The sequence below is a fragment of the Vicugna pacos genome, chromosome 10, assembly GCF_048564905.1.
Source record: "Vicugna pacos chromosome 10, VicPac4, whole genome shotgun sequence".
Lineage (NCBI taxonomy): Eukaryota > Metazoa > Chordata > Mammalia > Artiodactyla > Camelidae > Vicugna > Vicugna pacos.
In genome coordinates this window covers 50,012,308-50,038,517 of record NC_132996.1, presented here as the reverse complement: position 1 = coordinate 50,038,517, position 26,210 = coordinate 50,012,308, and the positions used below count along the sequence as shown (strand labels likewise).

The 26,210-nt window shown below is 36.2% G+C and overlaps 2 protein-coding genes across 3 annotated transcripts in view; one reads left to right on the top strand and one right to left on the bottom strand.

The window, feature by feature from the left end:
* CCDC73 (coiled-coil domain containing 73) overlaps nucleotides 1-4,643 on the top strand; it is a 102,180-nt gene extending 97,537 nt beyond the window's left edge. For both annotated transcript variants that reach the window (XM_072969744.1, XM_072969743.1), the window contains one exon: nucleotides 4,016-4,643. In XM_072969744.1, coding sequence (XP_072825845.1) covers nucleotides 4,016-4,234 — 219 coding nt within the window. In that variant the 3' untranslated portion in view covers nucleotides 4,235-4,643. The remainder of the gene's footprint in view (nucleotides 1-4,015) is intronic.
* EIF3M (eukaryotic translation initiation factor 3 subunit M) lies at nucleotides 4,639-20,522 on the bottom strand. The gene is made up of 11 exons (XM_006198332.3): nucleotides 20,384-20,522; nucleotides 17,862-17,994; nucleotides 16,924-17,062; nucleotides 16,517-16,640; nucleotides 16,268-16,362; nucleotides 11,497-11,580; nucleotides 10,429-10,528; nucleotides 9,726-9,807; nucleotides 6,263-6,406; nucleotides 5,286-5,346; nucleotides 4,639-4,832 (listed from the first exon to the last, which is right to left on the bottom strand). Exons 1-11 carry the CDS (start codon nucleotides 20,423-20,425, stop codon nucleotides 4,712-4,714), a joined length of 1,125 nt encoding a protein of 374 aa, XP_006198394.1. The 5' UTR covers nucleotides 20,426-20,522; the 3' UTR covers nucleotides 4,639-4,711.
* Nucleotides 20,523-26,210: the final 5,688 nt, after the last annotated feature.

Genomic DNA, 26,210 nt, shown 5'->3' with positions numbered 1-26,210 from the left:
GGCTCCAGGAGTCCATTGTCATATGAAAAGCAAATAACTACAGGTGACAGGTATTTTGGGGGGGGTAAAACTTATTAAGTTTTTTTTTTATCTCAGTGTACAAAACTTTACTGCAAAAAAGGCTATATTGTTCAAAGTCTACAAAAACAATTATAGGTATAACTGCTAAAAGGTAACCTAAAAAGGTTAGTAAAGATGACCAAAAAACAACTGCATAGTGACAGATTTTAAAGTCACTGTGTATTTTAAATTGTAGAGATGCACAGTAAACAACTTTCTCTTTAAGCACTTATAGTGGAAATTATAGTACTAACACAACCTTAACAAGCAACAGGTTTTAACAGTACATTTTACTGCCCTTTTTAAATTGAAGAAACCTCAAGTAATGTAGCATAACTCTCCCTTTTGGAAAGCTGAAGCTAAAATCAGGGCCTACCTTTTCCAACCTTTTCATAATTGAGCTTAAAAACAGTTTCTGCTTGATGTAAAATGTGTGATGTGTCAAATACGGTAACTCAAGCACAGTAGGCTGCGGCACTGGGAAGCAGCTGCTGGAGAGCATCAAAGCTGGACACTCATTCTAGTTGGGTTGAGTAACACTTCTAATTGTCCTATTTTCAAACAGTTTTAAGGGTATGATGGAAATTTCACATCTCCTTTTCAAGCCCATTTTTATAATTAAACTAATAGGGAAGTTCTTTGCATCTAATTCCTAATGCTTTTTGTAATTAATGTTGTTAAGAATTTATATTTACAGAATTTAAAGCTTTTTCAAAGAAATACTCCCACAACAATCTGTTTTACAGATGAGGTAGCAGTGAGACAAATATGAAATAATTTCCCAAAGTCATTAAAAACAGTCTGTGATAGACTCAGACTAGGTATCTTGGCTCTTAGTCACATGCTATACCTTCTCAACTTTCCTAATAGAAAACTTTCTTCTCAAAATACTGGTGCATGTAAAACATGCTAACTGTCCACTTAAACACGTGATTACCACTAGGTGTCAAGCACCATGCTAAGCATCATTGTTCCAGATGACGCTTGATTACCAATTAACAGCTAAGGTGGGGCAAATTTAAAAGCAGATCAATTTTTTTGCCTAGTCTACTGAAAAGGCTGTGATCCCTGGATTAAACCAGGCCAGTCTGGTCTCTGACGTGTTTACTTGCTTGGTATTTTATACTTTTCCAAATCAGAGGCTGTTGAGTGACAGCTGGTGGGTCAAATGCAGCCTACTGCCTTATTTTAGTAGAATTTTTTAAGAGCACAGCCACACCCATTCCTTTACCTGTAGTCTAGTCCTATGGTTGTTTTTGTGTTGCAGTGACAGAACCAAGCAGTTGTGAGGGTGGCCACTTGGTCCACAAAGCCAAAAAAATTTACTTCTGGCTCTTTACAGAAAGTTTACCAACTCTTGTTCTAAATGAACACAATTTTACAGGTGCTTTTATAACCAGAAAGGGATATCAGGTTTTTGTATTTTTCAACTTACTTTTATGCATACCCTCCACATCAGTCCCCTTAAATTCTGGGTAGGTTATCACGTGCTAACCCACTTTTCCCCTTATAGACCCAGAGCAACTTGAAAAGTTTTTATTCTTGGGGGTTAAGCTGGTAGCCTGCTGCAATCTTGATTATACCCAGGAATGAGGATGGGAGGGAGAAAGGGGCCAGAGAAAGTAAAGAAAGCACTTATTTTACAAATCCAATGAACTTATGTTCATTTAAGTTAAATTTTAAAATGCAGCCACAGGCTTAAAGAACTAGTACCAGGCTAGGAGAAATTTTAAGCCAAAGAGATCTTTTGAGCCAGGCAGAAAGAAGAGGTTAGGAGAGATTTTTAAAAAAGAGAAGGGAAGAAGCAAAGGTATGTGGCAGTGTACTTGTAACCAGAATTGCTGCCGTAGGCTGCAAAATCTCGGTCAAGCTTAACAGGGTAAGTTTTGTTAAGTGTGATCTTTAATCGACATTGTCTTGTTCTCTCTACAGCCAATCCTTGCTTCTGCCTCTCCCACAAAGTAGATAAAAAGAAACAAACTAGATATATGTAAATGCCTCCTTTCCATCACAATTAAAAGTCTAAGAATCAGGATTTGGGGAAATTCTGCAATTTGTACTTGATGTCAAATGCCCCAAAATGCCTCTAGCATTTTGATGGCAAGACAGGATCATTGTATCATACAGATCATCAATCATTTTACTCCAAAGTCAGTAACAACCTAGATTTAGATTTGGTATCTAAATCTATTTGGTGTCTATCTATTCTCAGGATTGCATGATACTGACACGCTGCCCAGCTCACTTAGGAGGCAGGTTCTCGGTGTGGCACGGATGACTCACTTTCATGTTGGCCCTGCGCACTAAATAAGCTATGCTGAACACATGTGCCAGACATTGTGGGAAATGTACATTTATGCACATTTTTATCCATTACCACTCACTCTTTACAGGCCCTGTCTGATACTTTTGTTTTCATCTCTGTCATTTCATAAGAACTTAGGAAACTAGACAAATATGAACACAGCATCATCCCAAAGATCAAAGGCTAAGACTTTGAGGGGACTGGTGCCTGGTTAGAATTTCAGGAGCCAAACAGATGAATCCATAAGGAGCAGTCCTTTAGGGAACTGAGACTAAATGTAAACATTTAAACTCATTTTAAAAATTACTATATAATCTCCCTTTGAAAACACAATGTTAAAAATATGCCACTTTTACCAGTTTGGAAAAGACTTTAATGTAAGGCAGTACTCGAAAGATCTTCACAAAGATTTATGAACAAATGACATTCATTACAGTCTAATTTGTAACAGTAAATGTTTTCCAACAACTTAAATGTCCAACGATGTATTATGGAACATGGGATACAACAGAGCCATGCTCTTTTAAGAGTAGAGGGAAATGTTAAAAATGTTTTTAACCCAGCATAAAAATAACTAAGATACCAATTTTTTAAGTGTATATACAGAGACCAGAATATTTACATCAAAATGTTTTAATGGTGGTTGGAATCTTGGGTAATTTTCATGCAATTCTTATCCTATTCCATACTTCTAAAATGTATCCTCTTTGAACAGAAGATTTTATCTGACAATCTACCTCAAAGACCATTAAAGAATTTTTAAGAAATTAACTCAAAAAATTTTTTGATAAGGATAATTTAAAAGAAATGTTCAACAATAGGAGATAAATTATCACACATCCATAAAAGGATTTTGCAGCCACTGACTGTTATGAAAAATTTTATTGACCTAGGAAACAAATCAGAGGGAAAAAGCAAGATATAAAATTCTATAGAATGGAAAATATGCTAAAATTAGAAAAAAGACTAATAGCAAACAATACCAAAATGTTGACAGGTCTGTCTGGATAGTGGATTTCTCGTGAGTTTTAGTTTACACTTTACTTTCTAAATTTCCAGTAATTATTTTATAATCAGAGAAACACCTTAAAATGAAGAACTTATTTCTTAAAGAGTGTTAGAAGTATGACCCAATGCAGTGCCTTGGAAACATGCCAACTTCCAAATACCTCTCTGCTCTTTCCTGTTTCTCCAACAATGGTGCTCTGAAGCATAAGAGGAAACATGAAGTAAAAGGTAGCTTTTACATGGCAGTTTACTTCCGTTAGCATTTAAAATCTTCTCTTGGCTTTCATAGAAAATAAAAAACATAGACATGCTTGGGAAGGGAAGAGAAAAGACAAAACAGATTTTTATCTGCCTTGTTTTCAATGTTTTCTTTCAGTGTAAGCTAAAAACCTTCAAGAAAATGTGGTACCCCTGGAATGTATTAGGGCTCTTGAAGAGCTACTTACATAAGCCTACAAACTGACATTTTAGTTTTCTGGAGTCAAAATTATTAAGGTAGTTGTTGGAAATCAGCCAAGAAAACGGTGGCTTTTATCACCGTTTATAATTGCAGAGGCTTAAGGATATTCTTTAAACTCTTGTTGATGACTGTTTAGAAAATGAGTAATAATTTCAGTGGTAAACTAGTTTGGTATTTCCTAGGTGAAAACAAAGCCTCTGAAATCAACTCTGCTACAAAGCCACTTTCAGGCTATCAAGATTAAAGACACTACTGATTTGGCTGCATCTCCTACTTGTGAACATGACTGGCAGAGCCTGGTGACAAATCAAATAAATGAAATCGAAAAGTTTCTAAGCTCAGATGACAATCAGCCTAAAAAAAGAAAAGCAGAGGAGATGGAAGAAAAAACAACAGATTAAAATAATGTTGATAAATGCTTTCAGCGGTGAACTGATTTAATTGAAACATCAATGTTGTTTAGACTAGAACACAGTGACTGTTAGATCTGAAGCTTTAGAGTTGTACTAACTCTTCCTGATTTTATGAAACTCTATTACTATTGTTTTCACTCAGTAAGTGTTTCATTTAAGATCGCTAAGACTGCAAGGTTTGATGTTAGCATCCAGTTCCCCTTCATTAAATTTCCTTCCTCCATGTATTTTCACCAATTCTTGTTCCACCTCAAACCCTTCCTTACAGAACACAACCTATGTGTTATACAAGATAGTGACCCTTTGTAACTTATTACTCTGCATCCTCTGAAGATTTGTGATTTGTTTTCAATTTCTTTTCAATTTGAGACCAATAAATGTCCAGACTGTAGTCAGATTTCAGTCTATGTTTTACTATGATTTAGATTTTTTTCCAAAAAGGACAAAATTATATAGCATAAAAATTCAGGTATCAGAAAGACTCAATAGGCTGTTTTTCACTTTGTTCAAGTTTTGCTTCCAGGCATTAAGTGTGTCATAGAGCTGTTGCCACTGTTGTTTTCCAAATGTCCGGTGTGTGCTATGGCTGGGAAAATTAAAAAAGTTATTAGTCAACCTTTTATCCTCTGGTATTCTTCTACAATTTTACACACTTGTGTCTAGTTAAAAGCAGGTTAAATATACAGACAACATAATTTAGAGTTCTAAGAGAATTATTAGAAACTTACTTTTAAAAACCTTTATTTGCCATATTGACCCTAAACCATCTATTCTCCTGAACTACATAAACCAGACACAGAAGTCATTAGTATTCTAGCCAGTGCTGAGCCATTAAATGAAATGTGCTGGAAAATAGGACTCTTTCATTAAATAAGCTAATCACATTCAGTCTGAACTTTAATAAAATTGTGATAAATAGCAACTATTTAACTACAGTCAACTGATAAGAACACCACCTTGGTTCTCTAAATATTTAAGTGAAATAATCAGAACAAACTAAATTGCTCTACAAAATGCTGCAAAGTATTAAGTGTCTTACCTGACAACTACTTTTCTCTGGGTCTGATCAATTTTGCAGTAGACCATTTTAGTTCTTACCGCTGAAAAAAGATGTTTTACATGACATGTTATATGGAAAATCCCCAGGAAAAAAGCCTACGGTATGAAACTGTGACCAAGTAGGCCACAATAAAACTTCACAGTTTTCCAACATTATTTTACAAACTCGCTCTCTGAATTTAATAACAAGCACAGCAAGATGATGCAACCAAAAGGCAGGCTGTTTGTCCTCTGGTTGCTGGGCCTATCGCTACTAAATATCACACGCGGTTTTCATTAATTCTAGCGTTCTCGCCTACAATCACATGGGGGGGGCTAGTTTCTTAATAAGATATTACTTCTTTATAGGACTGTTTGAGACTTAGAGCTTTAGAAACAAACCATGTCAAAGTTCTGTACATTTTATTAATCTTAAAAAGCTTTTCTAGAAAAAACCTAATTAACAGTTAAATCACTTTATAATGCAATTATTGGGGAACAAGGTCCTATTCCTTGGCCAATCATAAAAAACTGATAAAGGCTAACATTTGTAGATCATTTACTATGTGCCAGGCACTGAGCTGAGTGCCTTACCTGCATTAATCTAATTTAATCCTCACAACCGCAACTCCTACATTCCTGTTTCATAGAGGAAGACCTGATCTCAAACACAGGCCTGATACTGAAATCTAGGCTCTTAACCACTACATACTACATGCTACAATACTGCCTAAAGGCCTCTGTTCTACACGACTTAAAGGAATAGAACACACACCAAAAACCACACAGCTATCTATATTTCCACTGAATTTTCACTCTACTACAAATATAATCTGCTGATCTACTAAACATACACATTTACGACAAAAGAATCTAGCTTTGTTAGCATAAAGCGCAGTTTAGAGATTAAAAGTCTTATGTTTCACGGGGTAGAAAGAGAAATTCTAGAAAAAAAAGGAAGTGTTCTAATTGCCTTACCGTCAATAACAAATGCCTCAACATCATCAGCTCCGATCTGAAGTTCCTGCTGCATTGTGTCAAAAGAAATTTCTTTGTTTTCCACTGCCATTCCCATAAAAGTAAGTAGTCTCATTTTTGCCATATTCTGTTCATGTAGGAGACCTAAGTAACACAGCAGTGAAACCAGCTAAGTATCCACACTAATCAAAGATCTACACGATTACAACTCTCGTGTGAAACTGTGGAAGTCACTGTGTTTGGAGCACGTACATAGAGTAATCTTGACAAAGCTTCTTATATTTGCAAACCATAAACTGACCCCATAATTAAATTATGGAGCATTTAAATTTTTTCTATAACTACATTTATTGCTCCAGTGCCACTGGTGATAGCTTTAAAGTTGAGAATAACCTATAAAATGGGATTTTCAGGCCCTAGAAGTTTTATATAATTTACATTTTTAATATTTATACATTTTAGGAGCTAAAGTATACAAAGTACATTTCATAAGAACATTTTTATTCAATTGGATTACTTAAGCTTATTTTTACTAATAACTCTCCCTTTAAACACTAGATTCCTTATCTACTTACTATTTGTCCTCTGTCAGTGTTACTGGTAAACATGGAGTTTTAAAATATTTTAATATACACTCAGCTATGAAAGCATTCCATTTCCCTTCAGGCTACTTTGGATTTAATACTTAAAAGCATGTTTCTCATTTAACATTTATAGGTTAAAGTGATAAGTACTAGAAAAATTAACAGTGACACCTGTTCTTTTTAAGGCAAAAGTAGAAAACTATAAATAATTCAAAATTTTGCCTTATAATTTCTAATGGAACATTGTTACAATTATTTGGATTACTAACAATCATTAGACCTAAAAGGAAACTTAATGCCTGAGCCTTTCACTTTAAAAGACAATAAAATTGAGGAGTAAAGAGATTGAGTGACTTACTTATTAGTCATAAAGTGGCAGTGGCAGTACTAGGCCTAGAAAACAAGTTCATTTATAAAATAACTAGAAATACAACTATCTACTAATCCTGAATATCCAAATTATTACCTATTCATAAACAGAAGCTGAATTATATATAACACATCAAATATATTTGATTCGATGCTAATTTCTTAATTCTAAAAACAAATTTCTAAGATTAATCTAGAATTACGTTTCTTTTCTCTGAACTTTCAGATTATGTAAACTCAGCAAATGACTGACCATGTACCCTCTAGTAATTAAGAGCCTCAAGTTTGTATTGTTAAAAAAGTTCTAACCACTCCATAAATAAAACTGAAATTTATAACATTCATATATTAGCAGAAGACTAGGGAAGCCATTAATATAGGACTTAATCGTCTGTTAATTAGCTGTAATTATGATGCAGGCTTTCTATTTGGCACAGACTCAACAAAAACATGATCATAACTCAAATGAATGAGGTACCCAAGTAAGTACTGCTAACTAGGTTTAATGGAAATCTACAAGCATCAAAAAATCAATTAGTGCACATTAACCCTAATTAACAAATGCAAATTAGATGCTAATTAACTTTCTGAAGCAAGAAGGTAGCAACTGGGTAACACCGGATTACATGTGGACATGTTAGGGCAATTCAGTTGACACGAGATAGTGCTACTTGTTGGGCCAAGTGTTAAAAGTGTTTTGAGATAAACTGATACCACCTGTGGAATCTAGACATTTGTAACCAGACTTTCAGCTGTAATAGATCTTTAATAATACACCTAAACCCAAAAATACACACATTTTATAAGATGTTTGCCCCAAAGTATCTTTTACAAACAGATTTCTAGTAAGTAACTGCTAATTTGCATGAATTCCAAGAAACAAAAGGCAAAACAGGGAATTTGATTTCTGGTTTGCATAGTAAATTACAAATGCTATATGCTACTTACTACGTCTTTCCTATCACAGAGAACAAATACTGAAGATTTTTCTCAATATCTGGCAATACAAGAAAATTCCTTAACATTATCAATTCTATGGGCAGATTAGAACTCTCTTTTAATACAATAAAATGATAAAGTCCTAAACTTTCTAAACTATAATTAAAAATTCTCTTGAAGTTAAATTTATTTTACTCTGTGCAGTTACAAGCTTACCAGAAATCAAAAAACCTAACAGAGGAATGAAGATTATATCTAGAGTGAATTATATAAAACCATGATCTATCTTACACATTGATATCTGCCCTTAAAAACATTTCAAACTGATGTTTAAAGTCACCAGTGCTTTAAAACAAAAAGCCAAACTTAAGCCTTTAGGACTCTTGTTCTCAAAATCAAACTATTAAACCAGTGAAGTATGAGTTAAAAAGACCTGTAGGAAGCTGTGTTGTTTCCTGAAAGTAGAGTACTACCTTCAAAGAGGAAGTCACAGTGTTCTGTGTCGTATTTCAATTTTAAAGTTATAAAAAATCTAATTTTATGGAAACATTTATTCATTACTAATATGTCAAAACCTTAATGCAGTAATAAAAAAATGTGCATCATTGAGCAATTTCTGCATTGTCACTGACCCCTGTCTTAAAATGCTGCAATATAGAAAACGTAATTTTAATGCATGCAATAGCTTATGAACCAGTGCTCCTTTGAAACAGTCAATTACACATCAATGGGGGAGTGTCAAAGTGTTAATTACTACTCCTTTTTCTTCAGTGCGTAAATAAAGAGGTTGCTGACATTAACATTCCATCACATAGCTTCATGCCACAAAACAAATTAACTGGGACAGAATGTGGTTTTCTGGGTCTAGTGCACCTGGCAAAGCACTCAACCCAAACACACTTGCATCTACTTTATCTTGGCGTATTTCAAATGCCTTATTATGTTCAGAATAATACAATCTTCCCCAATTCCAATGGCTGCACAAAATTTACAGCCGAGAGGAATTAATGATTACCAAATTGAGAACTAATAATATAATCAAAGATTATAAATGTATTATTTACGTACACCTCAAACAACCAGGAAGACTAACATACCAATTTTAATACAGAAAATAGAGCTAGCCTCAAATGTGATTATGGCGGAGTAGAAAAAGCAGCTTTGTTTTGTAGTTGACTTCTCTCTCAGAAAATGGGTACTTGCTGTCTCCAACAAACTGCAGTTAGGAAAGTTTCTCCTATCATGTAAAATCACTACAATTCCATTTCTACCCCCATCTACAGCATCACTTAGACCTGCTTAGCAACACAGCATACTTCTATAATTTGTTACTGGGGGAGGTAGGCACCAAGTATTAAATACTGTATTAGAAGGAAAAAGCTGTTTATTGCAATTATATGACCATGGCTTTTTTTTAAGTACCAAAAATGTAAATCACCATGCATCTAAGGAGTAAGATCTTTTACACCACTGGTTAGGGTAATCTACACATAAGGCCATGATCATATTTGCTGAATCTCACATTCCCATTTCTCTCTCTACCCCTCCAAAGAATAATCTCTGAAACTTACCAAGTGAATCAATGAAGTCCTTATTATTCTGATAAAATTTGACATATGATGCCAATTTAGCACTCACAAAAATGGTTAAAAGCTATACAGAGACAAAAAAACAAAGATAAATAGTCAATAAAGAATCAAGACTTAAGATATTTTTAAGATACTGACCCACAGCAACAAGATTCTCTACATTTCTTTCAGGCAGAAACTTCAATGTTTGATCAAATTACCATCTAAACCATTTGGTTCATCAGACTCACTCAGATGAAAGAATCAGTAAATACAGTGAGTTCTAAACGATCTAACCGAAAAGATGGAGGTAATGACATAACACAAACAGAAAATAATCCAAAATGTATTTATACTTGCACTTGAAAAGTGCACTCATGTGTTTTTAAATATCAGATTTATCTTCCTAATTGGGGCTAGCTGACACTATATACTAAAAAGAAATTTGTTATTATCTAAGTTCATACTGGCCAAGCAAGTGAGGAAATGAAGGAAAGGGAGGAAGAACAGGAGTGTTGAGTGGTTGGAGAAAAGCTAAAGCCAGTCCTAAATATCAGCCTATTCCTATTTCATATAAAATGAATAAATAATTCTTCTCTTTCCAGATCGAACTGGCATGTTCATTAATACAAAGAGAGTTCTGGTTCAGTATGTTAAGATTTAGGGGGGAAAAAAACATTTCTCACATTAAGGATAAACTACTTACATCATGAATAAGCTCGCCTTCCAAAAACTTAACTGGTTTTAAAGTAAGAAGATGGTCAAAGAGAAATGCATTTGGATCTTTCAATGCTCGCACAATACACCTTAATTAGAAAACAAAAATACAAGCTCACAGTCTTGAAATTCAGGTACTTTTCACTGCCTTTGCAGATTGTAAAATACATTAAGTAAAATATCTAAGAGTTCAATATACACGGCATTAAAAAAGCTACAAGATTGGGGTTAAAACAGGCCAATAAATCTATCAGTTACATCCATTTTAACAAAATTACTTGCAGACAAAAACATATCTGGGGAGAAAGCATCACCAAAGTAATCAAAGAATAAAACAGCAGCATCATCAAAGACTAAATAAAACAGCAGAAGTATTTTACTGTATGTCACACTAAGGTAAGTACTTTAACGTGCATTATCTCACTTCATCCTCACAGCGCCCTGAGAGACACACGGTATTATCAGGACCATTTTATCAGTGACGACACAAGCTCAGAAAGAACCTCCCCAGTAAATGCTAATTAAGTGGTCAACTATTTGAAAGCAGACATTCTGACCTCAGAGTCAAAGACCTTTTCCACTAACTACTCTTTCTACCAACACCTACCATGTACAGGATTTTGTGAAGAAATAATCCCATAAATTATATAAGTTATCATAATTTTCATTTCATAGATTTTAAAAAACTGATTTTATTTGTATTGCTACTAAGTACACCTAGGACTGTTTGAAGCAGTTATTCTCTTAGCTAATGGGCTAATTTTTGGAAAGTCCTAAACTTTTCCCTATCAACATACCTTAGTAAGATAAAATCAACCCAAGATTAGGTTCTGCTACTCAGGTTGGAAACCCCCATTTCAGCAATACACCAAACAGCTAACACCATGTGGCTATTTCCCATGCTTTCTATGGTTCTTTGATCAATACCAACTCTTGAATTTTGGTCTCTACATCAGAATCATCACAGAGCACATGCAATCAAATGGCTCTGGATCACTGGCAGATGCAGCTCTACCCTGCTGATACATACCATCACTGGAACACTGTTTAATGTTACCTGTGGGCATCAACTCGAGCCTGGGAAGCATTGTCCTCTGTGTAACTTCCTAGCAATTCCACCATGACTTTTGATGCAGCATCACTAAAAAGAAATACAGCTTTAGGTATTTCAGAGTATCATTACTGCTATTCATTCAGTCAAAATATTTCCTAAGTACCAAGTACTTTGCTGATGAGATATACAATGGTGACCCAGAGACACACGGCCCCTCTCTCTGGGAAGTCAAGGAACTTTTCCTTCTAGTCGGAAAGAGACACAACTAAGGAAAAATAACTAACAAGTAAGTGCCATAAAGGAAGAAGTGGTGATGTAACAGTAACAAGAGCAGAGATAGGAAAGAGGCTGCTACTTCATAGAACCAACAGGGAAAGTCTTTCTCTGAGGAAATGACATGTAAGCTGAGATCTAAAGGATGGAGGGGGAAGGTGGGGTCAGATGACTTTCCAGGCAGAGAGAAGACCAGGTATAAAGGCCCTAGGTGAGAAAAAAGTTTTGTGTCTGAGAAACTGTTAGGACAGTATGGCTAAAGCTGAGCCAACATCAAACATGTAAATAACTCTACTAACGACACCTTTCCAATTAAATCATCCTTAAAATTACGTAGATTAACTGCTATGAAAGGCACAAAATAACTAAATGCACTCATTCAATTTGAACTCTTAGAAAATGTTTATCTTTACCCCTCATTTCTTCTTTTAACCTGATGAATCTTCAGCCAGTTATAGAAAGTTTAAGTTTTGCTAAGCAGAAAAATTTTTTTTCTCTTTTTTGTTTTCTAAAAACCCTTCTTCCCCCCACATGTGGATTTAACCTGGGCAAAATCAGTAAGAACTCTATCATTTCTTTTAAAGTTAAATGTCATTTTAAAACTTCCCACAAAGCTAAGGTTTAATAATCTTATTCCAGGCTGCAAGCATAGGCACACTTTCCAGTTTTAGCAGCCACAGTATACTTCAATCTAATATACCTTATCAGCTTAAGAAATCTGAATTCACAAAGATCAGATAAAATAATCCATTTAAGTTCACAATATCTAACACATAATAAGGACTCAGAAGATATTATACAATTTTTCACTCATCAACCACCAATATAAGTAAAATCATGAAGGGGGGCACCCATACATGTAAGCATTCTTACTAAAAGAGTCTCAGAACTCTACTTAGGAACAAGGTAAAATGACAAACAAGAAAAACACCACTTTTTTGTTTTGCACTAGGCAAAAACCAAGTCTTATTAAACATACTCTCCTCGTTCCCTAAGTGTGGGTAGCATTCATCCATTCAGGGCCCATCACTGCCAAACATCTTGGGAATCCAATGGTTGACAGACAAGGCTCCTAACCTTCACTGAGCCGATAACCTCAAAAAGCTTTTAATAAAGGGTGTTAAGTGCCAAGATAAAAGTAGAGACTGTGTAAATATGGGAGGAGCTTTTCAGGCAGAAAAGGAGTTGAGTGCAGGTCTTGACAAAGGGTAGGTAAAGTTTCTATGAAGGACCAGACAATAAATATTTCAGACCTTGCAGGTCATATGGTCTTGGTTGCAACTACTCAAGTCTAGGCAAAAGCAGCCATAGGCAATATGTAAATAAGTATGGCTGTGTTTCAATAAAATTTTTTAGCACTGTAATTTGAATTTCATATAATGTTCAACATCTCAAGAAATATTATTCTTCTTCCTTTGATTTTTTTTTCCTCAACCATTAAAAAATGTAGAAACCATTCTTAGTTTGTAGGCCATACAAAAACAGGTACCAGCCTCTGGTCCAGACTGGGAAAGAGCAGTGTTTTTGTAGTTGACACAGGTTCACTACGTCTAGGGTGTTACAACCAAGAGAAAGGGTGAGGGTGGTGCATATGAGAAAGAGAGAGAGGGGGGAGAGAAATGGAGGGAGGAAACACCCATACACACATCGTTTCTGTAGTTTGGCACCGCACCATACAAAAATAGCAAGGTGATTATCATCACAGTCACCAAGCCCACGCTACAGCAACACACAGAAGGCCATGTTGGAAAAGACTTACATGCCATACTAAGAATTTTGTACTGTATGCTACAGGAAACGTAAACCTAAAGAATGAAATGCTGAAATTTTTGCTTCAGAAAATCATTGTAGAGAGAACAGAAGACCACTTCAAGATGTCTCGCTTAGAAGGATAGAGACTAATTTATAGGGAGAAAATGATAAATTCATTTTGGTCACATTGAGTTTGAGGCACCGGTGGGCCACATCTAGGTGGAACCAGGCAAAAACAGATTGAAAGCAGTTAGATATAAAGATCTGAAGCTGAGAAGAGAAGCCTGGGTTAGAGACAGGAATTTTCATTCAGTACGTGACAGAAGCCATAGGAACAGATGGGATGACTCAGGGAGAGGGAATCGAGTGAGAAAAAGGTCCTAGCTCAAAATCTTGAGGAATACCAGCATTTAAAGGAGCAGAGGTGGAGTAATTTACAAAGAGAAAATGAACTGCCAAAGAGTGGTGTCACCTAAGTCGAGAGAAGTTTCTGTGAGGGAAGAGGGGAACAGTCCCACACTGCTGAGAGGTCAAGGAAGACAGGGACTGCAGAGTGACCACTGGACTGCGTATGTTCTTAAAAATAAAGAAACCTACACTCAAATATCGGAAACTAATTTTCACATCAGAAAACTGGGAGAAAGCCAGGAATCTTATACTTCTGAAGTGTTTTAAAATAATTTAAGTTGAATGCCTCTGGGAAGGGCATACACTCTAGTTCCACTGACTACCACTTCATATTGCTTACATCCACTGCTTCCACAGCATGTTCACATTTTAGAAATATTCATTTTGCCCATAGATACTGAGTACCTACTAGCATCAGACACTATCCTAGTTGTGAACAAAACAAAGTCTCTGCCCACGTGAAACTTAAATTCCAGTGAGGATAATAAACATTAAAGTATAGTATGTATGTTAGTAATAAGTGCAACAGGGCAATAATAAAATATAGATGGGGGGGAGCAATGTGAGGGTAGAGGAATACTGTCACTTTTAGAGAGCCAGAGAAGGCCTTTTTGATGAGGTAACAATTGAGCAGACATGAAGAAGGGAGGGAGCCACAAATGAGGAGTTGTGAATGAAGCAAAGAATTTACACAAGAGCCCCAAAAGCCAATTGAAGGAAGGGTTTCAAGAAGGAAAGAGTGATCACCTGCGGCAAACGCTGCAGGTATTTCCTAATACGTTAGCACGAGGGTATGTATAGTAGAGCACAGACGGGTACTAGTGTCCTAGCTCAAGTTCTCTGCGAATTACCTTGGGAATTCTTTAGACCATTACTGTAGTCACTTCCCCTCTACACACAAAAGACAGAGGACCTACTAAACAGCAATCAGAGAAATCATCGGTCAGTATTCATCATCTCTGATAAGCACTAGACATTCAAGGAAAACCATAAGACTCATCATTTTAAACTACTGTACCAGAAAAAAAGACTTTAAACACGAGTTTGAAAAAAATGAAAAGAATAATGATAGGAATAAAATACCCAATACTGACTGAATGCTTTCTCAATAATGAAGCAACTGTTTCTAGAACTTCATGTGTGTTATCATCTTATTTAACCTTTTCCACAACCTTATGAGGCAAGTACCACTGTTACTTCCACTTTGAAGTTGGAAACTGAGGTACAGAGATGTTAATTTATTCACGGTCATATAACAAGTAGGGAAGCCAAGACTTGAATCCCAGTAGTCTTATTCCACAGCCTGCACCTTTATAGTATATACTAAAATATGGATTCTTTCTGCAGTTGCTTTTATGCCCTCCCCATCTGAAACGGTCTGTCATAAAACTACTTCCTCCCAACACTTACTGACAACTGGCTGGAATGCTGCCACCACTGGGCCAACATGTAACAAACAGTAGCTACTGATTCAGAATGAAACAGGTTATTAATGCAAGATTCCCTGATTATCTGCTTTTATAATAAAATATTGCAACTTTGATGGAAAAATTTCCTCTTGTATTGTTAAATGTAAATGGTCTGCAAAAAACCCGTATTTTATTTAACATAACAGAAACATTAACCTTGTTGATCCTCTCTAATAAACACCTCAGCACTGAAAGCCACCATAAAAATTGTACAATAAAACTAAACTGAAGACTAATTATCTTTTCTAAGTTTTTAACCACTACGTGAAAAGAGAAATTGAAAAACTAGGTCAAAATGGCAGGATTATCCTTCAACCCTAATTCTAAAAACTGGGCCAAACCTACTGTTTCGTAGCATCCATAAATGGGGTATAGAGAAAAATAAATATTCTGGGCATGAAGTTTGCGGGGCTGAATACAAGCCTTAGAAACCCAAGACCCTGCAGAAGCCCAGCTGGTACACTGAAGTACAGTCTGTTGCAGTTTCATCTCAGGGGCTCTGCTACATAAGAGACTCTGACTGACAGCCCCTCACCACCATTAAACAAAAGCGACAGCACCAGCCTGTGCTATGACATCAAAGCGCCATTAAATAACTCAGTCTAATGTTACATACAGCTTTGCTAACAACAGCTGTACCATTTTTAGAACAAAAGCAAGTTTTGCTTTTTAAAAAGTTTAAAGATGGGGGAAAAACTGTTTTTAACTTTGCAGTTATCTTTAGTTTAGTAGGTAAAATTTACAAAAAGAGATTTACAGCAACTTCTTGGAGAACAAAGTAGAGTAAAATCTTATCCTACTTGTCTTTAAAAGCAGTCTCAACTACTTATATTGCCTATTAAGTTTTAAGTTAGTACATTAATTCTGAATACCTTTTCTTACAATCCACAAGTGCCTCATAAAGTAGCCTTAAAAGGGTATGCTTTTTCTCAGTAGTGAGGTTCCAGTCAGAAATCCATTTTCTAACCTACAATGAGATTGACAGGAGGAAATTTAGTGGCACAGTGAACATATTTTGACAATTTAAAAGATAACATTTAGAAGACAAATATTTGCTACTTATTTTAGCTATAAAACTATACTTCTTATAAGTAGAACAAGTATTCCAGCCAGTAACTCACTTGATCCAGCTCAGTTGGAATATACTGGATGGCCCCACAAGATGCTGCCACTTTAATGAGGCTGCAATATACTGTGTATCTTACAGGAGTATTCTTATCCATCCCATGGAAAAGGTTGCTTAGCCTGGTTAATAAACAATGAAACAATGTTTGAGATCAGTAACCATGGTGATTACATTCATGTTATCTGCTCCCACAACAAACTTGAAATTGAAAGAGATACTATTAAAAACTTCACATTAGAAGGAAGAAATTGAGGCACAGAAAGGTTAAGTGATTTGTCCAAGGTCACACAGCCAATAAGAGACACAGGTGACAGTCAAGTCCCAGAATTGTTTTCAATCATTAAATGACAGTAACATGAAGAGGCCCTTGAAAAACTGAGCTTCGTTTAGTTCTTAACTTACAATTGCAGTCTCAGAGATGGGCGTTCACCTTCCCGAAATTTGACCAGTTTCTCACACAGGCTTTCAATCAGAGCTTCTTGCTTATCTGGTTCCAGGATCAACAGGAGGGATACCACGCTATTCATCACACTTTCAACATCTACATGTGTGTGGACGACACAACAGCCATACTATAATACTTAATGTATCTAGTTAAATAAGTATTTCCAATGTTTTAATACACTAAAGACCATTAAACATAAAACACTTAAAGATATAATCTGGCTACTATAAGGCAGTTCTAGATGACACTTCCTTCAATGGTGTGCACACTAAAAAATATAGTACACATGAGGTCAAATTAAACCAGCTCTGTTGTACAGCTAACATTAAGAAAGCAACTTATACATTTTATTAAAGGAGGAGGAAATTATTAGTTAAGATTTGGCTTTCAACCAGTAAAACAGAAGACTGACTTACATGCCTACATAATATGTGGTTTCCAACTTTTACTAGCAAGAGATTAATCATATGCCAAGTTTAATTTCAAACCTTAACGAGAGATTTCAGACTCCCAATTTTCAAAATTTCCTATTTAATCACAATAAATGAAGAATCAGCCAAATAACTTAATGGCTTTTAGATTACTTGAAATTGTATCCTATTTGATATTAATCTAAACCTTATGAAGAGATTATTTTTTTCCTTCAGTTCATCCTGAAATTACTAGTATTTACTGTGTGCAGTAACACTCAAAAGAACATACATGACGTGAAAATGTTTTTTCAAAATAGGCTTATTTTGTAGGTGTAACAGAGTAGAAGAAACTAAAAGTATATGCAAAGGTAAGATTTAAAACAGTGCTTAAAGTTCTACACAAACAAAAAATTTAATTCACAAGTTTAAAAAGTAGGTCCTTTATGATTAGTAAAAAATATTACAAAAATTTAAAAACAAACCTTTATCATCTTCCTTAAGACATACATCACAGGCTTCAATAATTTGAGCTAAATCTACGTGAAGTCCACCTTCCGAGTTCTCTTCTGAAATTTCAGCTCCTTTAGATTTCAAATAAGCTCGAAGCTCAGCAGCCTGTTGAATCAAACAGGGTTGCTATGTATCTATAAAATGAACTATGAATCACAAGACCTCAAACCATTCTGTCCCACTTCTGAAAAAATAAAACGTAAATATCGCATTTAATGATGACTTAAAAGTGCCTCTCTCCCTCCTCATCCATCACAGCCCCAGGTTTTCCTTAACAAGTGGTTACAAAGACCCACAGTGATCACCTTCAGAATTTCTCTATCACTTGGACCTCCAGTAGACAGCAAAAAACCTTTCTAATATAAGCCAAAGCTTTTCTGAGGGAGCGGGGGGGGGGGATATGATTTGAGTAGGTAAACTTGATTTGCTTTAAAGATAGAAAGTTTTATTGCTCTCAGGTGTACCCAGTTACCTAAAAGTTAGATGTTACATCGGCAAGGGGGTAATCATTTGTTAATTAAATGTTTGAGAACCTCTCTTGAGACAAGCATTTTGGGAGATACAAAGATAAAAAGACTGCTTTTGAATGCTGCCTTGAACAAAATATTTATTGAATCTACTATGTAATTAATCTTTTAACATGCTAAATGCCTATCTGGATCAGAAAGCACTTTTGGACCTATAAAAACATAACTACAGTACCTCAACCAGGTATTTAGACATCATCTACTTTAATGCATATATAATATTTAACAACTTATTCTTTTGAGGACTTGGTATTTGTAGCGGCCAAACATGAACGCAAACAGTATATAACACAATAAAACGAAGAACTGAAACAGGAAGATGTAGGGATACCATTAGTAAGTACACAGACATCACATTTTCTAAACCCACAAATATGTTTGGCTACCTAAGAAAAACACATTAAATCTGCAAACCCCATGGTGCTATAGTTTCAGATAACAGAGTAACTTCTCATATGAGTTAGTATTATAAACAAGATTTCATGAAACTGTCACTATATCAGAGAGCACAAAAATACCACTACTATATGCTTCTCTATGAAGGAAACATATTATGGTAAAAAAAAAAAAAGGCATTTCCACAGTTTCAGCTTTGTACACACAAAGCAAACTTTTTCTAAGAACTATTTAGTCAGCAGTTTATTGTTTTTATCTGTTATCCTCACTGGCCACAAATGGCTGTGGAGTGGTAAAAGCAAAGGAAAGGAAACAAGGATTCTGAACTCCACTTTACAGAATTTGACAAAAGTTAAACTGAGTATTTATCCACTCAAAAGGAATGGCTGGTGTGAAACTGTTACAAGAACAGTAGCTAGCATAACCTAACTAGAAATGACACTTTAAAACTAACATAATCAATGACAAGAACTTCCTGCAACTACAAATCCTCTTCTATGTTTAAAAAAAAAAAAAAGCTTTTTTCAGTAATCTAATAGCCAATTGTTGATAACATGATTCCATTCCCAATCAGATAAGCTTTTTTCCCTTGTCTTTCACAAACCTTCCTTTCTAATTGTGCTCTACTCCTTCCCTAGCTTCCCCCTGCCCCCGCGCCCCATATTCCTTTCCCCTTCTTACTTTGCTCTTCAGAGCTGAGGGTCTGCATTTCTACCAAGGGGGGAAAGTCACACCTGCAATTTTAAAAGTTATCTTAAACTAGTAATGCTGTTTTCTCGTCTACGGAAACAAAAATCCTCACGTTAGGTTAGTAACAGAAAAATACAAAATGACAACACTTACAAATTCACGGAATAGTTTTCAGTTCTGCAAAATTAACTTAGGGAAGATAATTTCAAGCTTGGTTTAACGCCCACTAACCAAAGTTTAACTTGTTATGGAGAAAATAAGAAACATTAGCAATGTCCACCAAAGAGCAAACTCCAGAGTGTAGAACTATTTGGACTGTTCACTAGGTATATGCCTCGAAGTATGAGAGTGAAATTGACGTTATGCTTTCAGGTTACAGAACTCTCACTCTTGCTCAAGTAAGAATATAAAATACGACCTACGTACAAAAGGGGTGTCACCTGTACCTTTCCAACCATTTTTACCTTTAGTATCAAATTATTTTTCCCTGGGCTGCTTTCTCGTTTAGATTCGCCACCTCCCACTCCGGATGTGGCTGTATTTGGGGGACGGAAGCAGAACCCCTCCGTAATGAGTCAAAAAGTACTGTGCCGAGAAGGGCCCCGACGCCGACCAGGAAGTTGGCGGTCGAGTCTCCGGCCCAGCGTTGGAACCGCCGGGCAGAGAGCTAGTGCAACTCCAGGCCAGGAACGCACGCCCCTCCCTCGCGGCCTCCCCACTCCCGCATGTGGAGGAGTGAACCGCCTCTCTAGGCTCTCCCGCGGGCTCCGCGGGGCGGCAGCCAGTCCTCTTGGCCCTGGCTCGTCCCCGACTCGTCCCCTCACACCCCTGAGGCCGCCCCCCAACCCCGCCCTGTCAGCACCCACGGCCCGGGGACACACCTGGTCTTCCTCGCTGATGTCGATAAACGCCGGGACGCTCATGGTGAAGGCCGGGGCACGGCGGACACTCCGCTGCCAAACCACGCCGACCGGAAAAGGGAGCTGGGCCGCGCGGCGGCGTCTCACAACCGCTTCCGGGTTATCCTGCGCGGGTCTTGCGGGGCGGGGTCACTGGGACGTGGAGCCACGGAGACCAATCGTAGCGCGCGCTCCTGCTGGGGGCGGGGCTGACGCTCTCGGGGCTGGGTTGGGTTGGGTTGGGTTGGGTTGGGTTGGGGCGGGTCGCGGACGGGCCCTACCCCGATACCTTCCTGCGCCTCCTCTCGCGGTCTCTAACTTCTGGAGTGGATTTTCCGACTCTCTTTCATGTTACCGCTCCGCTTGCGCCTCACCTAGACCACCTGCCCACTAAATTTTAAACGAGTGTTTTTCGAGTTATAAGTTCACTCACTTTAAGCCTTCATTGAGCGATTAGCTAGTAGGCAGTGCTCTCTGCACTGGGGGTTAGCTCATAGCCCAGTGGGCGCATAAGAAGCGCCAACATTACAAAGTGATTAGAAAAGCAGCCCTGAATGGCGTCGTGTATTTCAGCATGGACTCCAGAGTCGAATCCCTTGGTACTGATGGAATCCCTGCTGCACCATTTGATGGATGTCTGATTTCGGGCAATTGCTTAACCTCTGCATTTTAGCTTCCTTTTGGGAAAATAAGATCATGTATTAATCTTAACGGTGATGTTGTGAGGGTTAAGTAAATTAATTTATAAAGCACCCAAAACACGGTGATCTCTGAATGTCTTAGCCATTATGAAGTAGTTATTGTATGTAACATGTTAACTAGCACTACTGAGAAGACAAAAACAGAGAAACGGTGTGTGTATGAGTGTGTGTGCATGCCCTTTTGGACAGAGTGAGCAAAGAAGATGCCTCAAATGATAAGGAGAATTGAGAGGAGTGAAAGTACCAATGAAGAAATCTGCAGGAAAGTTTTTCATGCAGAGGAAACAAGGAAAGGATTTGAGGCACATGCAAGGAAGCCTGTGAGCTGGATCTGAGAAAGAGGAATAGGAGATCAGATAGCCATGTCCAGATCATGGTCTTGTAGCCATTATAAGCATTTTGGTTTTGACTCTTATGGGCCTCTAACAGGTTTTTAGCAGAGGAGTAAGGAGGTCAAATTTCACTTTTTTTGTAAAGCATCACTGTGGCAGGTGTATTGCCAAAATGATGTAAGTTGGGCAAGGGCCCAAGTAAGGAAACTGGTCAGAAAGCTGTTACAAGGATGGAGCAGGAGAAGATGGTAAAACTGGTAAGATTTATTGACAGATCAGATAAGGGATGTGAGAGAAAGAAGAACTCAAGGTGACTCCAGAGGGTTGGCCTGAATTCAAGCCAATGCTTTCTAACATTCTGGGGCAGACTATCTACTTGTAGTAATTGCAAGCTTGCCTCTTATTTGGAAATGCCAAAAAAAAAAAAAAAAAGGAGGCCTTGGTACACACTTGAGATAGTTATTGTTTAGGAAATTAGGGGAAATTAAGTTTAAAAAATTATAGGAAACTCAATAAAGTAAGAAAGAGAACAACCCAATTGTAATGCAAATTTAAAACATGGTAAGATACTAGTACACACTTACTATGAAAGTGTTTTTTTTTTTAACTGACAATACCAAGTGCTAATAAGGATATGGAGCAATGGAACTCTAATAAATTGCTAGCAGGAATGCAAAATGGTAATCAAGACAGTGTGATATTGACATCAAATTAGACAGATTAAAGGAAGAGAATAAGGAGCTCAAAAATAGACTCACACATAATTAATTGATTTTTGACTAAGATACAAAGGGAATCTAATGTTTTAAACAAATGGTGCTGAAACAATTGTATATCCATATTTGAGAAAAGTGAAACTGAATCCATACTTTGTACTGTTTGGAAAAATAAATTTAAAATGAATCTTAGACCTAAATGTAAAATCTGAAACTGCTAAACTTCTAGGTGAAAACACAGAAGAAAATTTTTGTGACCTTAGGTTTGTGACCAAAGATTTTTTAGATACATCTCTGAAGTCATGATCCATGAATGAAAAGAAAATGGTAAATTGGACTTCATCAAAATTAAGAACTTCTACTCTCTTAAAGACATCGTTAAAAGAATGACAAGCCAAGCCACAGATTAAGAGAAAATATTAGCAAATTACGCATCTGATACGGACTTGTATTCAGAATAGATAAAGAACTTTCAAAACTCAGTAATAAGAAAATAGCCAACCAATTAAAAACTGGGCAAAAATTTTGAACAGATTGCATCACAGAGTATGTACAGATATCTAATAAGCACAGGTAAAGATACTAGCATTAGTTATTAGGGAAGTGAGAATTAAAACATACCCCTAGATGTTTACTAAGATGTCAAAAATTAACAGACTGACCTACCAAATGTTGCTGGCTGTGTATAGGAACTAAAACTCTAATATGCTGCTGCTGAGAATATAAAGTGGTACAAGCCAAAGAGAGGCAGTTTCTTAATAATCCAACATACACCTATCATATAACCCAGATATTCTACTCCTGGGTATTTACCCAAGAGAAATGAAAATGTATGTCCAGACAATGACATATACATGAATGATCATTATAGCTTTTGAAATCTGCTAACAGAGTAGTACTTAAATATTCTCAGCAAACAAAAAAAGAAAAAATACATATATGTGAGGTGATGAATGTGTGAATTAACTTGGTGGGAGGATTGCTTTCAAAATGTATACATTTATCTGATCATCACTTTGTACACTTCAAATATCTTAACAATTTTATTTGTCAGTTATATCTCATTAAAGCTGAAAAAGGCAGTTCTATTGAGATATAACTTCCATATCATAAAATTTACCCTGTTAAGGTATACAAGTCCAGTAGTTTTTAGTATATTTACAGAATTGTGCAAACATCTCCACTATCTAATTTTCATCATCCCATAAAAGACACCGTGTACTCATTAGCAATCAATCCTCCTTCCCCAGCCCTTGGCAACCATTTTCTACCTTCTGTCTCTAGGAATTTGTCTATTTTGGGCATTTCATATAAATGGAAAAATACAATATATGGCCTTCTGAGTCTGGTTTCTCTCACTTGACATGATGTTTTCAAGGTTGTAGCATATATTAGTCCTTCATTCCTTTTTATTGCTTAATAATATTCCATGGTTATGAATATTCCACATTTTGTTTATCCATTCATCAGTGGATGCACATTTAGATTGTTTCCATTTTTTGGCTGTTATAAACAATGCTTCTACCAACATTCATGCACAAGATTTAACATATGTTTGTACTTCTCTTTCGTAGGAGTAGAATTACTGGGTCATGTGGTAACTTTTTTGAGGAACTATTTACCAAAGGCAACAGCTTTATTTTTAATAGCCAAAAACAAGAAACAACCCAAATGTTCATCAACAGGTGAATGGATAAACAAATTGTTATATATCCATGTAATGGAATACTGCTCTGCAATAAAGAAGAATGAACTATTGATACATGCAACAATATGGATGAATCTTGAAATATTTGTTGTGTGAAAGAAGCCAGACATACTGTATGATTCCATTTATATAAACCTCTAGAAAATACAAACCAATCTAAAGTGGCAACACTGTAGATTGTTGTTGCCTGGGTGAGGGGGACTAATCAAACAGGAGTGAGAGATGGATGACATAGGGGCAGAAAGAAGTTTTGAGGGATTATGGATATGTTCATTATCTTGTGGTGATTGTGTCATGGTTAGATTCACATGTAAGATTTATCAAGTTGTACACTTTAAAAATATGTAGTTTACTGATACCAGGATTATACTTCAACATAAAAAAATGGCAGTCAAAGCAGTTTAAAAAAAAAAAAAGAGGGGTTGATAGGATAGGACAGAAAACATCTAGAGAGCCTAGACTTAAAAGGATTCATTCTTGCATGGAATACCCTTTATGATGTAGAAACCACCTGAATCTGAAGGCCAGAAACTTAGGTGTCACATTCACACTGCACTCCCAGCACTTACTTCACTGCCCAGCACCCAGCAGGCAGTCAACAGATATCTGTTGGTCCCAAAGGAATAATCCTCGAGCTCCTCCCCGCAAGACACCTTATTCTTGCAAAGTTCAAGGAATACAAACTAAAAAATACACGTACAATTTCATCAAAAGTTTCAAAGTCTTATCCTTTCCATTATCTTTCTTCATTCTATGGCCCTTATATAGTAAAAGAGCATTCTTTCAAGGGAAGTTCTTGAGAGGGAGATGGTGAAAGGATATGGGCAAAATTACTCCAAACTTTAAACATTCATTCATTCATTCATTCATTCATTCATTCATTCATATATATTTATCTCTATTATGTGCCAGACACTGTTTAGGCACTTAGGATACCAGAGACAGTGAAGTGAAGAGCTACATCTTGAATGGGAATAGGAATACTTACAAACCAGCCTGAAATTTGGTTTTCTAAACTTTTCTTCTAGTTTTCAAAACATAGGCAATTGGGTTCCATTCCTAATAGCTACTTGGTAGGAGAAGCATTCTCAAGTGAGCGGTAGGAACCAACCTCATGGGGAAGGGTGCATAAAAGGTGTCCGTTCTATACTCCTATGCTATGTATTCATTTACAAATAATATCTCAGGTTTTAAACAAATAAAAAATTTTTTCACTCTATTTTTGTTAAGTAAAGTAAGTGTTCTGTGGAATTTTTCCCCCCTTTTTCAATTAGGTGTCCATTAATTCAGACAAGTGGTACAGGAAAAATTGTCTATTCCTCTATATAAGGCATGTTCCATATGTTCCAAATGTTTCAGATCAAAGAATTTGGAGCCAGTTGAAGAAATCTGGAGCCAGTTGAAATTGGAGCTGGCAAACTGCAACTTGATCCTATGCTCAAAATAAAATACAGGTCAACTGGTGTGTTAAAGGCAATGAAATAAGAGTTGTCATTTATGCCATCACAATAGCAACCTATTATTATTGTATAATATGCTTTAGAGTTTCTTAAAAACATACCTAGGAACTTTCAAAAAATGAATTAGTGCCAAGAAGTTGAACAAGTACCCAATCTTCTAAAAGACAATGTTCTCTTAGCTGATTTTTTTAACCTGAAAAATGCAACCAAATATTTATAGTTTTTCTTTATTGTTTGATTCATCTGCTTTCCCTCTAAAGGGATTAAAAATTCCTTCTGATTAAAAATTCTGGAAAACCTATACTTCACTATTTTTTAAATTATCTTATTTTAAATGGCCATATTATTATATTCACTTGAAATTTTTTCACTGGATCAAAACTACATATATATTTTTTTTTTGCAAGGAGAATGCTTTACATGATATTGATGTCCAAAATTTGTCTTTGTCAGTTTTCTCAAAGCTATGGAGTTATTCATCTGAAAAAGGGAAGTATATTTTTATGCTAAAATAATACATGTAGTTGATTACTTAAATAGTAATGCTAAATTATGAAGGGTGACCCATTTGAAATGGGCATTATTTATAGTAAGTAATCATTGTCCTTGTGGACTCTGAGAAGATGGGGTTGTGTTCATTATTCCTTTCCTTCACTTATCAAACTGTCTGATACAAAGAAAGTGCAATAAATATTTGTTATATTAGTGATAACGTGAAAGTTACTAAATCAGTTAATAATAAATCTCTGATCACTGCTTTAAATTTTAACTTTGAATGAAAAATATGTGATTGCAACATTCTAGAAAGACATGGAATAGAGTTAAGGGGAAAAAGCATGGCAAAGACTGTCAGCCTGCTATCCAACCTGTTATTCCTTCGTAGCAAAACCCT

What these genes read in the sequence shown, in the direction of transcription:
- EIF3M (XM_006198332.3), bottom strand. Translation starts at nt 20,425, where the DNA reads ATGAGCGTCCCGGCGTTTATCGACATCAGCGAGGAAGACCAG. An exon ending in ACATCAGCGAGGAAGACCAG is followed by an intron (nt 17,995 to 20,383) that starts GTGTGTCCCCGG and finishes TTGATTCAACAG; the next exon opens with GCTGCTGAGCTTCGAGCTTA. An exon ending in GGACTTCATTGATTCACTTG is followed by an intron (nt 6,407 to 9,725) that starts GTAAGTTTCAGA and finishes TGTGTTACTTAG; the next exon opens with GTCTCCTACATGAACAGAAT.